Here is a 13087-nt window from a genome sequence, read left to right as displayed (position 1 = left end):
TGAAAGAGGAAAAAAAATTTTAGGGTTTTATACTGATCAGTTTACTCCAAAAGAACCAAACCAAACCCATTGCCATCGAGTCAATCCCAACTCATAGCGACCCTATAGGACAGAGTAGAACTGCCCCATAGGGTTTCCAAGGACCACCTGGTGGATTTGAATTGCTGACCTTTTGGTTAGCAGCCATAGCTCTTAACCACTCCGCCACCAGGGTTTCCTCAGTTTACTCAGATAATTTTTGTCTCATCTCTTCAATTATTCTTTGCAGTCATTGTTAGAGTTTCTTGGCTGACAAAGCACCATTAAAAAACACAACAAAACCACGGGGGTGAGGGGAAATAAAGAAGGGAGTAAAGGGAAAAAGGAACAAAAGAGGAGGTGGAAGGGAAGCTAAGGCCCCACAAATAGCAACAGGTTAGGATAGGTCAGACCCAAAAGTCCCAAAAGAAAAGTTGACCGTTCAAAGGCAAGTCAGACAAATGGGAATCAGTTATTTCAGGAAAGTATATTAAGAAACTTTCAATCTCTGAATATTTACTGGACACTGTCAATGGACCAGATGCCTTGCTAGGTGCTGGGAATACAGAGATTGCTGGTTGCCTCCCCATACTTCTCTACTCCTTCCTTACTTACAGAACAACTGTTGCAAGCTTGATACAGTGAAACCTGTGAAAGCCGGACACCAAGGGACTGCCTTGCTTTTCTGGGTCTTGCAAGTTTTCCACCTTTGACAGGATGCAGTCTTACCACTTTTCTATTGCTCTCTATTAGTGGAAAATATTCGAGTTTTCCTTCTCTGATAGGTTTCTGTCTTACACAGGTTCTAGCTTTTGCAGGTTTTACTGTACATCACACTATACATCACTATCCAGGTTAAAAACCACATTTCCCAGCCTGCCTTGCAGCTGGCATGATTATATTCTACACAGTGAGATACAAAAGGACACACTGTATGAAATATCCCTGATGTTTGTGTTAAGGGAGTTGATTTAATCAATTGGCTGCAAAAAAACGAAGACGCTTCTGTAGCAACTTGAGTCTTGTGGTAACCTTAAAGATGGAAACCATGAGGGAGCAGAAACACAGAAGGATCTTATGAGAATAAATCCTTATGTTAAGCCACTATTTTTCATGTCTCAGTTACTCACAGCCTAATGCAATATCTAACTCATATTTCCAATATCATCCCTAATCCAGAGATAATGTTAAGCTTCTTTTAAAATTTTCTAGGGCATAGTTTCACACTGAATCAATTTCTTCATCCCATTTCAAGAGTTATAATTGATCACTTCTGAATTATTATTGTTTCCCCCTAACTACTTTACTGGATGTTCGCTTATCAAAAACTTTTCTGATTTTTCTTCCTGTACTTTATCTTTGTCCCCTGGGACATTTAAAACTCAGAGATCTTTGTGTTACCTTGCTACTTAGTGATTTAACTGTATAAGGAACATTTATAAAATTATTGAACAAAACTGGCTCATTTATGTTGCTGTTATATGCCAGCAGGTCGGCTCCAACTCGTAGCAACCCTATGTACAAAAGCACAAAACACTGCCCAGTGCTGCGCCATCCTCACAATCATTGTTATGCTTGAGCCCATTGTTACAGCCACTGTGTCAATCCATCTCGTTGACGGTCTTCCTCTTTTTCGCTGACCCTCTACTTTACCAAGCATGATGTCCTTCTCCAGGGACTGGTCCCTCTTGATAACATGTCCAAAGTATGTGAGGAGAAGTCTCACCATCCTTGCTTCTAGGGAGCATTCTGCTCTACTTCTTCCAGAACAGGTTTGTTTGTTCTTCTGGAAGTCCATGGTATATTCGATATTCTCCGCCAACAGCATAATTCAAAAGCATCAATTCTTCTTCCATCTTCCTTACTCATAGTCCAGCTTTCACATGCATATAAGGTGATTGAAAATACCTTTAGTTGGGCACAACTTAGTCCTCAAAGTGATATCTTTGCTTTTTAACACTTTAAAGAGATCTTTTACAGTAGATTTGCTGAATGCAATACATCATTTGATTTCCTGACTGTTGCTTCCATGAGCGATGATTGTGGATCCAAGTAAAATGAAACCCTTGACAACTTCAAGCTTTTCTCCATTTATCATGATGTTGCTTATTAGTCCAGTTGTGAGGATTTTGTTTTCCTTATGTTGAGATGTAATTCATACTACAGGCTATAGTCTTTGATCTTCATCAGTAAGTGTTTCAAGTCCTCTTCGCTTTCAGCAAGCAAGGTTGCGTTATCTGCATATCAGAGGTTGTTAATGAGTCTTCCTCCAATTCTGATACCATGTTCTTCTTTGTATAGTCCAGCTTCTCAGATTATTTGCTCAGCATACAGATTGAATAAGTATGGCAAAAGGATACAACCCTGACACACACCCTTCCTGACTTTAAACCACACAGTATCCCCTTGTTCTGTTCAAATGACTGCCTCTTCGTCTATGTACACGTTCCTCATGAGCACAGTGAAGTGTTCTGGAATTCCCATTCTTCACAATGTTATCGATAGTTTTTTATGGTCCACAGAGTCAAATGCCTTTGCAGAGTCAATAAAACAGAAGTAAACATCTTTCTGGTATTCTCTGCTTTCAGCCAGGATCCATCTGACATCAGCAATGATACCCCTCGTTTCATGTTCTCTTCTGAATCTGGCTTGAATTTCTGGCAGTTCCCTGTCAATATACTGCTGCAATCGCTTCTGAATGATCTTCAGGAAATTTTACTTGTGTGTGATTAATGATGCCGTTCAATAATTTCCGCATTTTGTTGGACCACTTTTCTTTGGAATGGGCATAAATATGGATCTCTTCCAGTCAGTTGGCCAGGTAACTGTCTTCCAAGTTTCTTGTTATAGATGAGTGAGTACCTCCAGCACTGCATCTGTTTGTAGGAACATCTCAATTGGCATTCCGTCAATTCCTGGAGCCTTGTTTTTCACCAATGCCTTCAGTGCAGCTTGGACTTCTTCCAGTGCCATTGGCTCTTGATCATATGCTAATTTTTAATTCATAGAAACTCCCATTTATTCATGCCTTTGGTTTTCTATCTTCTTAACACTGTTTCTAAGCTCTGTCCTCAATCATACGTACTGGAACTTGTTATAATTCTTTGGTGTGAGAACTTGTTATTTTAGAAATTTTTAGTTATTTCCATCACTCTTTTATTCAGTAGCAGAGACAAAGTTTAGAGGCTAAACAATCAGGTTTTGAATGTCATGCAAATAATGAGCTCTGTCTCTTACTTGGCTGTGTGACAAGCAAGTTATCAAATCTCTCTGAGGCTCAGGTACCTCAGCTATAGAATGGAGATGGAAATATCCACCTCAGAGGGCTATCACAACTACAAAATGAGGTGTGCCATTAACCATTTCAGGTTCTTCCTCCTTCCAGGTACATGATAGGATTGTCGTCCCTGTCCCCTTGAAGTTAGGTGTGTCCATGTCACTTGCTTTTAGCCAATGACTTGTGACTTGTGTCATCTCTGGACAGAAACTCAGAGACCACAGTTCTTCATGTTATCTTTTTCCTTTGTTACAACAACCAGCAATGACTGCGATAGTAGCTACCTTGTCAGCCAGAATACCAGGGTAAACCCATTGCCATCAACTAGATTCCAACTCACAGTAACCCTATATAGGACACAGTAGAACTGCCCATAGGGTTTCCAATACGTGCCTGGTGGATTCAAACTGCCCACCTTTTGGTTAGCAGCTGTAGCTCTTAACCATTACACCACCAGGGTTTCCGATCTTCCCTCTCCCAGCCCTGCTACCCCTCTCAACCCACAATGGACAGGTAACATGAGCTATCCTACCTGATACAGTTCATAAATCGTTTGGCCCAGCACCCTAGTCATAATGTTTTTACTTGCTGTGGAGTCGATTCTGACTCATGGCGGCCCCATGTGTACAGAGTAGAACTGCTCCAATGGGTTTTCAAGGCTGTGACCTTTCAGAAGCAGATCTCTGGGCCTGTCTTCTGAGGCGCCCGAGGTGGGTTCAAACCGCCAAGCTTTCGGCTAGTAGTCAAGTGCTTAACAACTTGCACCACCCAGGAACTCCTTTAATTAAAATAAGTGCTTGATAAACAGTAGCTATCATTATTGGAAACCCTGGTGGCGTAGTGGTCAGGTGCTACAGCTGCTAACCCGAGGGTCGGCAGTTCAAATCCGCCAGGCGCTCCTTGGAAACTCTACAGGGCAGTTCTACTCTGTCCTATAGGGTTGCTATGAGTCAGAATCAACTCAACAGCACTGGGTTTGGTTTGGTTTTTGGTGGCTCAGTGGTTTACAGCTCAGCTGCTAACCAAAAGTCAGCGGTTCGAATCCACCAGCCCCTCCTTGGAAACTCTACGGGGGAGTTCTACTCTGTCCTCTGGGGTTGCTATGGAAATCAACTGCAATGGGTTTGGTTTTTTGGTAATCATTATTATTACTACTATTTTATCTTTTGTGTGGGCTGTTTTTATCACTTAAAAAAAGACAATAAGAGAGAAGAGCCCATGACCCCTGAATAGTCAGTCATTTACCAACGAATACACGGTTTCTTTTATTTAAGTCTCTAACAACCTAATCAAGTTGCATTTAAAGCCTGCGTTCTCACCATTGTTAAGAAAATTCCAAATTCTGGATTTAAGTCAACACAATCACCATCAGAGAAAATGAACTGTTTTTTCCTCTCTTTTCTTGCTGTTAAGACAATATATATTTGTTGGGCTGCCACTGATAACACAGGCAATTCAATTCTGTTGAACTCATCAAAACAACCCCAGGAACCCGACTGTGCAAGGCCTGAAATGAAAAGGAGTCAATTTGCAAAGTTTTATTTTGTAATAGTCCTTCTTGATAGCACTCATTTTCCCAGAGTGCTCCTAAACAATTATATATTGAAACATGATTTATGCAAAGTTTCATACCTGGTTGTTTATAAAGACATATTTCATTCCAGTGATAGAGGTATAATGATTTGTATTATCTCCAAAACAATGAAAACAGTACACTACTAAATGAAAGTCATTACAGTCAGGGGTGGTCACAGGTAACAAAACTTGACCCAGTGTGGAAGTGCCAGCCTCCAGTGGGGTGGGGGTGGAAGGAAGCACAATGAGGCACATACTCCTTAAGTTTTGGGGAAACTCACAAAATAAGGGAAGCACCCCTCTGGGTCACATCTCTCATTATTCCTTTTTTTATTGCTATTACATAGATATTTCTGGATATTAGGTGAGACAGAGAATGGCCAAAAGGATTTTTTTTCTTTTTTAACTTTAAAAAAATAGACTTTTTTTATATATAGCATTTTTAGGTTTACAGAAAACTGTGCAGAAAGCACTGAGGGTTCCCTTTTACTCCCTCCACCCTGCACACTGTTTCTCCTATTAACATCTTGCATTCCTACAGTACATTTGTTGCAATGATGAGCCAATACTGACTGATAAAATTATTATTAACTAGAGTTTGTAGTTAACATTAAGCAAAAGGATTTTTATTTATTCCTTACAAAACATAGTGTAAAGCAAGACCTGGATATCATGAACATTGCTCCAGTCCTCAAGAATGAAAACTTTTGCTATCTTCAGCTATATGAAACACTCATTTCTTTTATTATTTCTCCCTTCAATCCGTCCCTTCTCTCCTTTGAGAACGTCCATTATACAGATGTTGGAACTTATGTATCTATCCCTATGACTCAAGTTTTTTGGTTAAACTCCATCTTTTTGTCTTTTTGCAATGTATTCTCTTGACTAGATAGTCCAACTCAAGACAGGTTTTTTTTTTTTTTCCATTTAAATTTTGAATTTCCAACAGCTCCAATTTTTTTTCATAGCAGCATGTGTTTTTTTTTTTTTTAATTGGTTGTGATAAATTCTTGAATCTCTCTGAAGTTATTCATTTTATTTTTACATTTCTTTCTGTTCCCCCTATTAATTCAGTTTAGTGGTCAGTAGGTCTCTTTACTGCATTGGTGCCTGTCCACATTTTTCATGTATTTTATGAGACTTTGTTACCTCTGCCTAATGGTTTTGGAGTATGTATTTCCTCAGCCCACGTACAAAGTTCTGTTTGCAGAATGCATACCTGCCTCTGGTGATTTGGGGTAAGGGGTGGGAGAGGCAGGAGGATGACTCAAAGGCTTCTGTCTGAACACTTGGGAGAATGAGTGACCATGTACTGAGGGAGGGAAGGCTGAGGGAAGAGTAGACATGGAGAGTAGCAGGGGAGATCAGGGGGTTGATTTTGAATAAACAGAGTTTGGACTAGTATGAGTCAGAATCAACTCAATGGCGCACAACAAAGACAGACTTTAAGAAAGAGCCCTGGTGGGACAAGGGCTAAGTGCTCAACTGCTAACCGAGAGGTTAGCAATTTGAACCCACCCAGCAGCTCTGCGGGAGAAAGACCTGGAGATCTGCTCCAGTAAAGATTAAAAAAAAAAAAATTTTTTTTTTTTTTCAGCCTAGAAAATCCTGTGGGGCAGTTATACGCTGTCACATAGGATTGCAAAGAGTCAAGAATCAACTCGATGGCACCTAACAACAACAACAGGGATTTAAGTGGAGTTGTCAGTAGGAGATATCTAGAGTTTCAAGAAGTCCCAACCAGAAATATAAATTTGGGAGTTATCATATAGATGGTATTTAAAACTTGGGTCTGCATGATACCACCAAGAGGAGAGTCGACAGAAAAGAGAAGACTAGCAAGGACTGAGCTCTAGGACTCAAGTGTTGTGTGGTCTTTTTTTCTATATCCAGCTGACACCACTTCCTATTCATCTTTCAGGATTTTCTGAAAATTTCCCATCTACTAATGGCTCCCTTTCTTGTTTTCTAGTGTTTGTGCTTTTTAAAAATTCCATCATTTCAGAACTATCTATATGGGATCAAACTGACAACAGCAACTCGAAAGATTACATAGGAACCTTAAAAAAAAAAAAAAAAAAGAACCTTAGGGGGCAGTATATTTATGTTCATGGGGGAGAAACAGCTCAGAAAAGGAGGGTGAGAATGGTTACACAACTCAAAGAATGTAATCAATGTCAGTAAGTGGTACACGTAGAAACTGGTGGATTGGTGCATGTTTTGCTGTGTATATTCTCAAGAACAAAATAAATAAAATTATATAAAAAAGAAAATCCTTCATTTCAGGGGATTTAAAGTTGGAAGAGAAGTTGCATGTGTGATCAGTTTTCTATCTTGATCTTATCTCCTCCACTGCTGTTCCAGGCATTAAACTGATTCAATTTTCATAATTCAATCCATATCTAACGCATGGACTATACCACCAGCTACAGTACCGAAACATACGAAATTGATGATATTCAACTATTTTTGACCTAGAAAAATGGCAATACCATATGGATCAACCCATACTAATGGTGACTATTGGAAACAATATCACTACCAATTTATATCAGAAAATAATGTTGAGGTACAATAAAAATAAATTCAACAAAAACAATTTAACATCGTTTGACACTTGCCTTTAAAAATCCTTCCTAGACCTCTGAAATCCATTTGATCTGAGCAGTTGAACACAACCACGTATTTTCCCAAACACCTTCCCATGTCTTTGGTGGTTTCTGTTTTGCCGGTGCCTGCAGGTCCTGCTGGAGCACCACCCATGTTCATTCCCAAAGCCTGCGCTAAAGTGATATAGCACCTGCAAATGTCAATCAGATGAAGTATTGTTAATACGGGATAATCTGTACTAAAGCACAGGCAAAAGTCCAGGAGTAACAGGAATGGGCCTGTTTACTTTCCAATTTGAGCAGTCCACGTGAAGGAGACAGGGGCCCAAGCAAAGCTGGGGTAAAAACTAAAACTAAACCCATGGCTGTCGAGTCAATTCCGACTCATACTTGCTATCTATTAGAAGTAGTACAGTGATTCCCAAAATCACTTGGGGCAAACTTCTAAACTCCTTAAGCTTGATCTAAAATCTTCAAGCCTTCTCTTCCATTGTGGTTAGGATAGAGTCCAAGATCAGAAAACCAAATAAAGAATGGTGTGCTGGTAAATGTTTAACAACTGGCTCTCAGGATGGGGACAGTACTGATTTGTACTTTTACCAATTTCCATGGTATAAATACTTCCACTATGGCCAATGGCAGGCTATCAATATGATATCACTGAATCCAGAATTGGGAAGAGATGCACATAGTCGGAGTACAACCATTGCAAATAAGTTTTTTACTATGAAGTGTTTCACTCATTTAGAAAAGTAAAAAAAAATAATACAATGACTCTCCTTGTATCCATGATTCAGCGTCTGTTATATTTGCTTCAGATCTAAGTAAAATTTAGTAAAGATCTTAGTAAAGCTTAGTGAGACGTGAAGCTTAACATGTAGACACCATTGGAAGAGCAAGAATATTGACAAATGTATGCTGCCAACAGCACTGGGCATCTGAAGCGAGAGGATGGATGAATAAAGAGGAGGCTAAAGATGTAATCTAACTGCATCATTATTTGACTTGGAGGCATCCCTATCTAAAGTAATGGCGGACTAAATGTTGTATAACCCACTTTAATCCAGTTGTACAAATATTTACTGAATGTCTTCTATGCACAGTGTATTGAACTAGGTGTTGTGGGATATAATCAGTTGCCATCAAGTTGACTCCTACTCATGGTGATTCCATGTGTGTCAGAATAGAACTGTGTTCCATAGGGTTTTCAATGGCTGCTTTTTTGGAAGTAGATCACCAAGCCCTTTTTCTGAGGCACCTCTAGGTGGACTCAAGCCTTGAACCTTCCAGTTAGGAGCCTAGCGCATTAGCCATTTGCACCACTCAGGGACTTCTGCTGTGGGATATAAAACCAAAAAAACCAAACCCGTTGCCATCAAGTCGATTCCGACTCATGGCGACCCTATAGGACAAAGTAGAACTGCCCCATAGAGTTTCCAAGGAGCACCTGGTGAATTCGAAGTGCCAGCCTTCTGGTTAGCAGCCATAGCTCTTAACCACTACACCACCAGTGTTCCCTGTTGGATGCAGGAAGATGAAAAAGGCCCAGTTCTTATCCAGTGTGATATACGGCAAAGAGCTGTGGGAGGATCTTCTATTGACTTGTTATTCAGACTTGGCCAGGAAACTTCACTTTAGGCATCTATTTCCTCATTTATAAATCTAGGAGGCTGAATTAGATCTCCAAAGCTCCCTCCTTCTCTGCAATTCTGAAGACTTGCTTTATGGTTCCCTGGGTATTTTTCCATCTTGGAAGCTAAGATTCATTACTAGATTACTGACAGTCACATTCATGTTTGCTTCCATTCTTACATATTTCTCCACTTCACAAAATTTTAACGTACATGTATAAGTTACAGCTATTTCATTGTTAGGCTGACTTTGAAGAGGTAGCATACACTCAACACAACAGGAATATGTTTTTGTTTATACTTTAATGCAATCTTAAAATGCTTTTAAACACCTTAATTAATTACAAAATGAAACAACAAAAAATGCTTTTCTTACCTATCTGTTAACGGAGTGATAACAAGACGATCCGTGCACCCCAGAAATTCGTTTTGGTAAATAAAATCAACATCTGTAATAGATACCACGGTTTGATCCAAATCTTCCTTAAAGTAAAATCTACTCTGTTTTAGCCATTCAAAATCTGTAATTGATTTGATATGCATTTTTACCTTAAAAATACAAAATACAAAGAGTTACATATACCTGAATTACAATCCCATAAAACATACACATATTTATTCACTCATATATTATGAACGATTTTCATTCATTTGACAAATAACAAATATTTATCAAGGTCCTCCTTGGACTTTACAACGTGCTGGGTGAACAAGAAAGATGTGGTTTCTTGCCTTCTGGAGTTTACAGAAAAGGGCAAAACATAAACAATTGCAACAGTGGGTGAAAAGTGGTCCCGAAGACGTTCAGCGTTCATGGGAATATGTAGCAGGAGGACCTAATCTATTCTTGGGGGTTTGAGAGGAACTCAGGAGCTTAACTAAGGTACAGCATAAGGTACCGCAAGTAGGGTGCGTGCCCTGGGCACCACTTGAGGTGGGGCGCCAATGAGTAGTTTCTATTGGCCATCAGTTTCCATTGCCAGCTGTGAGAGATCTTTCAGCAATTTAACACTAATTGCCCTAGGCCTATTTTCCATAGATACCAAAACCCAAACCAAACCCGTTGCCATTGAGTCATTTCCGACTCATAGTGACCAAATAGGACAGAGTAGAGCTGTCCCATACAGTTTCTAAGGAGCGGCTGGGAGATTCCAACTGCTGACCTTTTGGTTAACAGCCACAGCAATTAACCACTGTGCCATCAGAGCTTCTACTTCATGTAGGTAGACCCCTGATACTATAATGTTTAATGTTATGTGTCAACTTGGCTAAGCTATGATTCTCAGCAGACACCCGACTGGGTGCTCTTCCATAACTTAACACAGTAAGCCTACAAAAGCTGGAACCTGCATAAGGAGGAAACCTATCAGAGAAGGAAAGCGCAAGTATTTTCCACTAATAGAGAGCCGTAGAAAAGTGGTAAGACTGCACCCTGTCAAAGACGGAAAACTTGCGAGACCTGGAAAAACAAGGCAGTCCCGTCAAGTTCCAGCTCTCACAGGTTTCACTGTTTAATGTAATCATATTCCATTACGTGATCTGATGTGCTCATCCAATCAGCTGAAAGGGTAGTTTCCTGAGGGGGTGTGGCCTGCCTCCAGAATACAAATTAATATTCTGACAAAGCTTCTTCCCCTCTCCCTTAACCCTGTACACTTCTCCTCTCCTGACCTCTGGTACTTGGGAACTAAGCCTGCAGAAGCCTCTGGCCTGCCACCTGACCTACAGATTCTGGATTCAGCAGCCTGTGCAATCCCGTGAGCCAGAAGAGGTCTCCAGCCTGGTGCCAGACCACAGATTTGGGATTTCTCAGCCCCTACAACTGCGTGAGCCATTTCCTTGGACTCAATCTCTCTCAAAACCAAACCTGTTGCCGTCAAGTCAATTCCAACTCGTAACGACCCTATAGGACAGAGTAGAACTGCCCCATAGGATTTCCAAGAGCTGGTGGATTTGAACTGCCAACCTTCTGGTTGGCAGCCAAGCTCTTAACCACTGTGCCACCAGGGCTCCAATCTCTACGTATTTATATACGCATTTCACTGGTTTTGCTCCTCTAGAGAATCCAGACTAAGACACTCAGAGAAAATAGACATCTAAACTAATAAATAGTAGGAATTCATCAAGGAAATGAAACAAAAGGGGTGGTGGGGTATGGGAGGGAAGAATGTTCTAGGCAAAGACACAGAAGACCCAATTGGTGCACGAGAAGTTCATACAACTGAGGCATTCAGGGCTTTAAAGAGAAGAGTGAGAGTTGAGGCTTCGGAGGGTCTAGGGAAGGGGTTTGGTTATTGTCACGGCAATGGGAAGACAGTGAAAGGATTATGCAAGAAGACACATAATCACATACGCACGTGTGCCTTCCTGTCCCCACACTGTGGCCAAGGGGCCCAACAAAGATACCCAACCTCTTACCCTATACCAGGCTGCCCAGTCATCGGCATATGCCTACCGGGCAAGAGTGACTGGGCTTCCATGCTGTGGATGCAAGCTTTAGTACCTAGTCCATTAGAAGAGCTAGAAACCAGGTAACTTAGAAAGTACATCCCATCAAAACCACATTCTGACTTTCATTGGCAAATTCGGAGAAACCCCAGTCCTCTCCCCCAAGGGGAATCAACTTTGGAAAGTAGCCAGCGGTCCCTTTCACTGCGCTTAAATCCAGTGGGCCCACTTCCAGGTCGTTTAGCTGAAACTACTTAAAAAGGGGCCTCTGGCAACTGCACTATGTTCAGATCTCCATCTAACCCAGTGTCCATATTCCTTGCTTTACTACTTACAGTCTTCTTGTTACTTTGTTTCACTGCTTACAGTCAGGTGCCAATCTATGAAAAGTTGTGCCTATGGCAATCAGTTTTAAATTGCTGAGTGATCTCTCACAGCTGACTATGGAAACTGGGATGGCCAATAAAAACTGCTCATTAGTGCCCCTCCTCAAGCGGCACCCAGGGCATGAGCCCTACCTGCTATATCTTAGTTAGTCTCTGCTTACAGCCTTGCCTCACGCTCCACTTTGGAATTCTGGCTTCTCTTAAAGCTCTTAGAATTGCTACTTTCAGGTAACATAGTCCAGCCCCACCCTCAAGAACTCTGCTTTCTAATGCAGGCTTCAGAGCCATGGAGATCTAGTCAGTTTTTAACAGGCGATCAAATCAAAACCAAGCCCATTGCTGCTGAGTTAATTCCAACTCATGGCAACCCCATGTGTTACAGAACAGAACTGCTCTCTACAGTTTTCTTGGCTGTAATATTCACAGAAGCAAATCTCCAGGCCTTTCTTCTGCAGTACTGCTGGATGGGTTCAAACCACGAACCTTTAGGTTAGCAGCTGAGTGTAAACCATGTGTGTCACCCAGGCACCTCTTTTAACAGATGATAAAGAGGAGGAAAAGGAGGAGGAGAATAGCTAATATTTGTTGAGTTCGTGTATACCACGCTGCCCTAAGTATTATACATAAAAAAAATAAAATGCATACGTATGCCGTTCACGAGATCTCATTTAGTTGAGGTGCACATTGACTATGAGCTCCGTGGTGGTTAAGATAAAAATAAAACAATTTCATAGTTTTCATTGTGCATAGGCTTAAAAAGTAGCCCTGGCGGCACAATAACCAAATGGTTGGCTGTTCGAACCAACCCAGCAGCTCCTTGAGAGAAAGACCTGGCAATCTGCTTCTGTAAAGATTACAGGAAATCCTATGGGGCAGTTCTACTCTGTCCCATAGGGTAGCTGTGAGTCGGAATCAACTCAACAGCAACCAACAACAACAATTAAAAACAAAACAAAACTGTTGCCGTCGACTCAATTCTGATTCATAGTGACCCTATAGAACAGAGAAGAACTGCCCCGTAAGGTTTCTGCGGAGAGGCTGGTGGATTCGAGCTGCCAACCTTTGGATTGGCAGCCAAGCTCTTAACTACTGTTCCACCATTATGAAGGGAAAGTAGAGCTCTGTTCGGCATTAATTCTAAAA

At 41.0% G+C, this 13087-nt stretch overlaps 1 protein-coding gene across 1 annotated transcript in view; it reads right to left on the bottom strand.

The window, feature by feature from the left end:
* Positions 1-13087, bottom strand: part of DNAH8 (dynein axonemal heavy chain 8) — a 367281-nt gene that overhangs the window by 177930 nt on the left and 176264 nt on the right. Inside the window, exons 43-45 of the mRNA XM_049891307.1 lie at positions 9487-9659; positions 7492-7670; positions 4615-4802 (exon numbers count right to left, since the gene is read on the bottom strand). Coding sequence (XP_049747264.1) covers positions 4615-4802; positions 7492-7670; positions 9487-9659 — 540 coding nt within the window. The remainder of the gene's footprint in view (positions 1-4614; positions 4803-7491; positions 7671-9486; positions 9660-13087) is intronic.

Source organism: Elephas maximus, chromosome 1 (genome assembly GCF_024166365.1).
Source record: "Elephas maximus indicus isolate mEleMax1 chromosome 1, mEleMax1 primary haplotype, whole genome shotgun sequence".
Classification (NCBI taxonomy): Eukaryota; Metazoa; Chordata; class Mammalia; order Proboscidea; family Elephantidae; genus Elephas; species Elephas maximus.
Note: the sequence above shows the minus strand (reverse complement) of the source record. Positions and strands in the feature narration are given on the sequence as shown.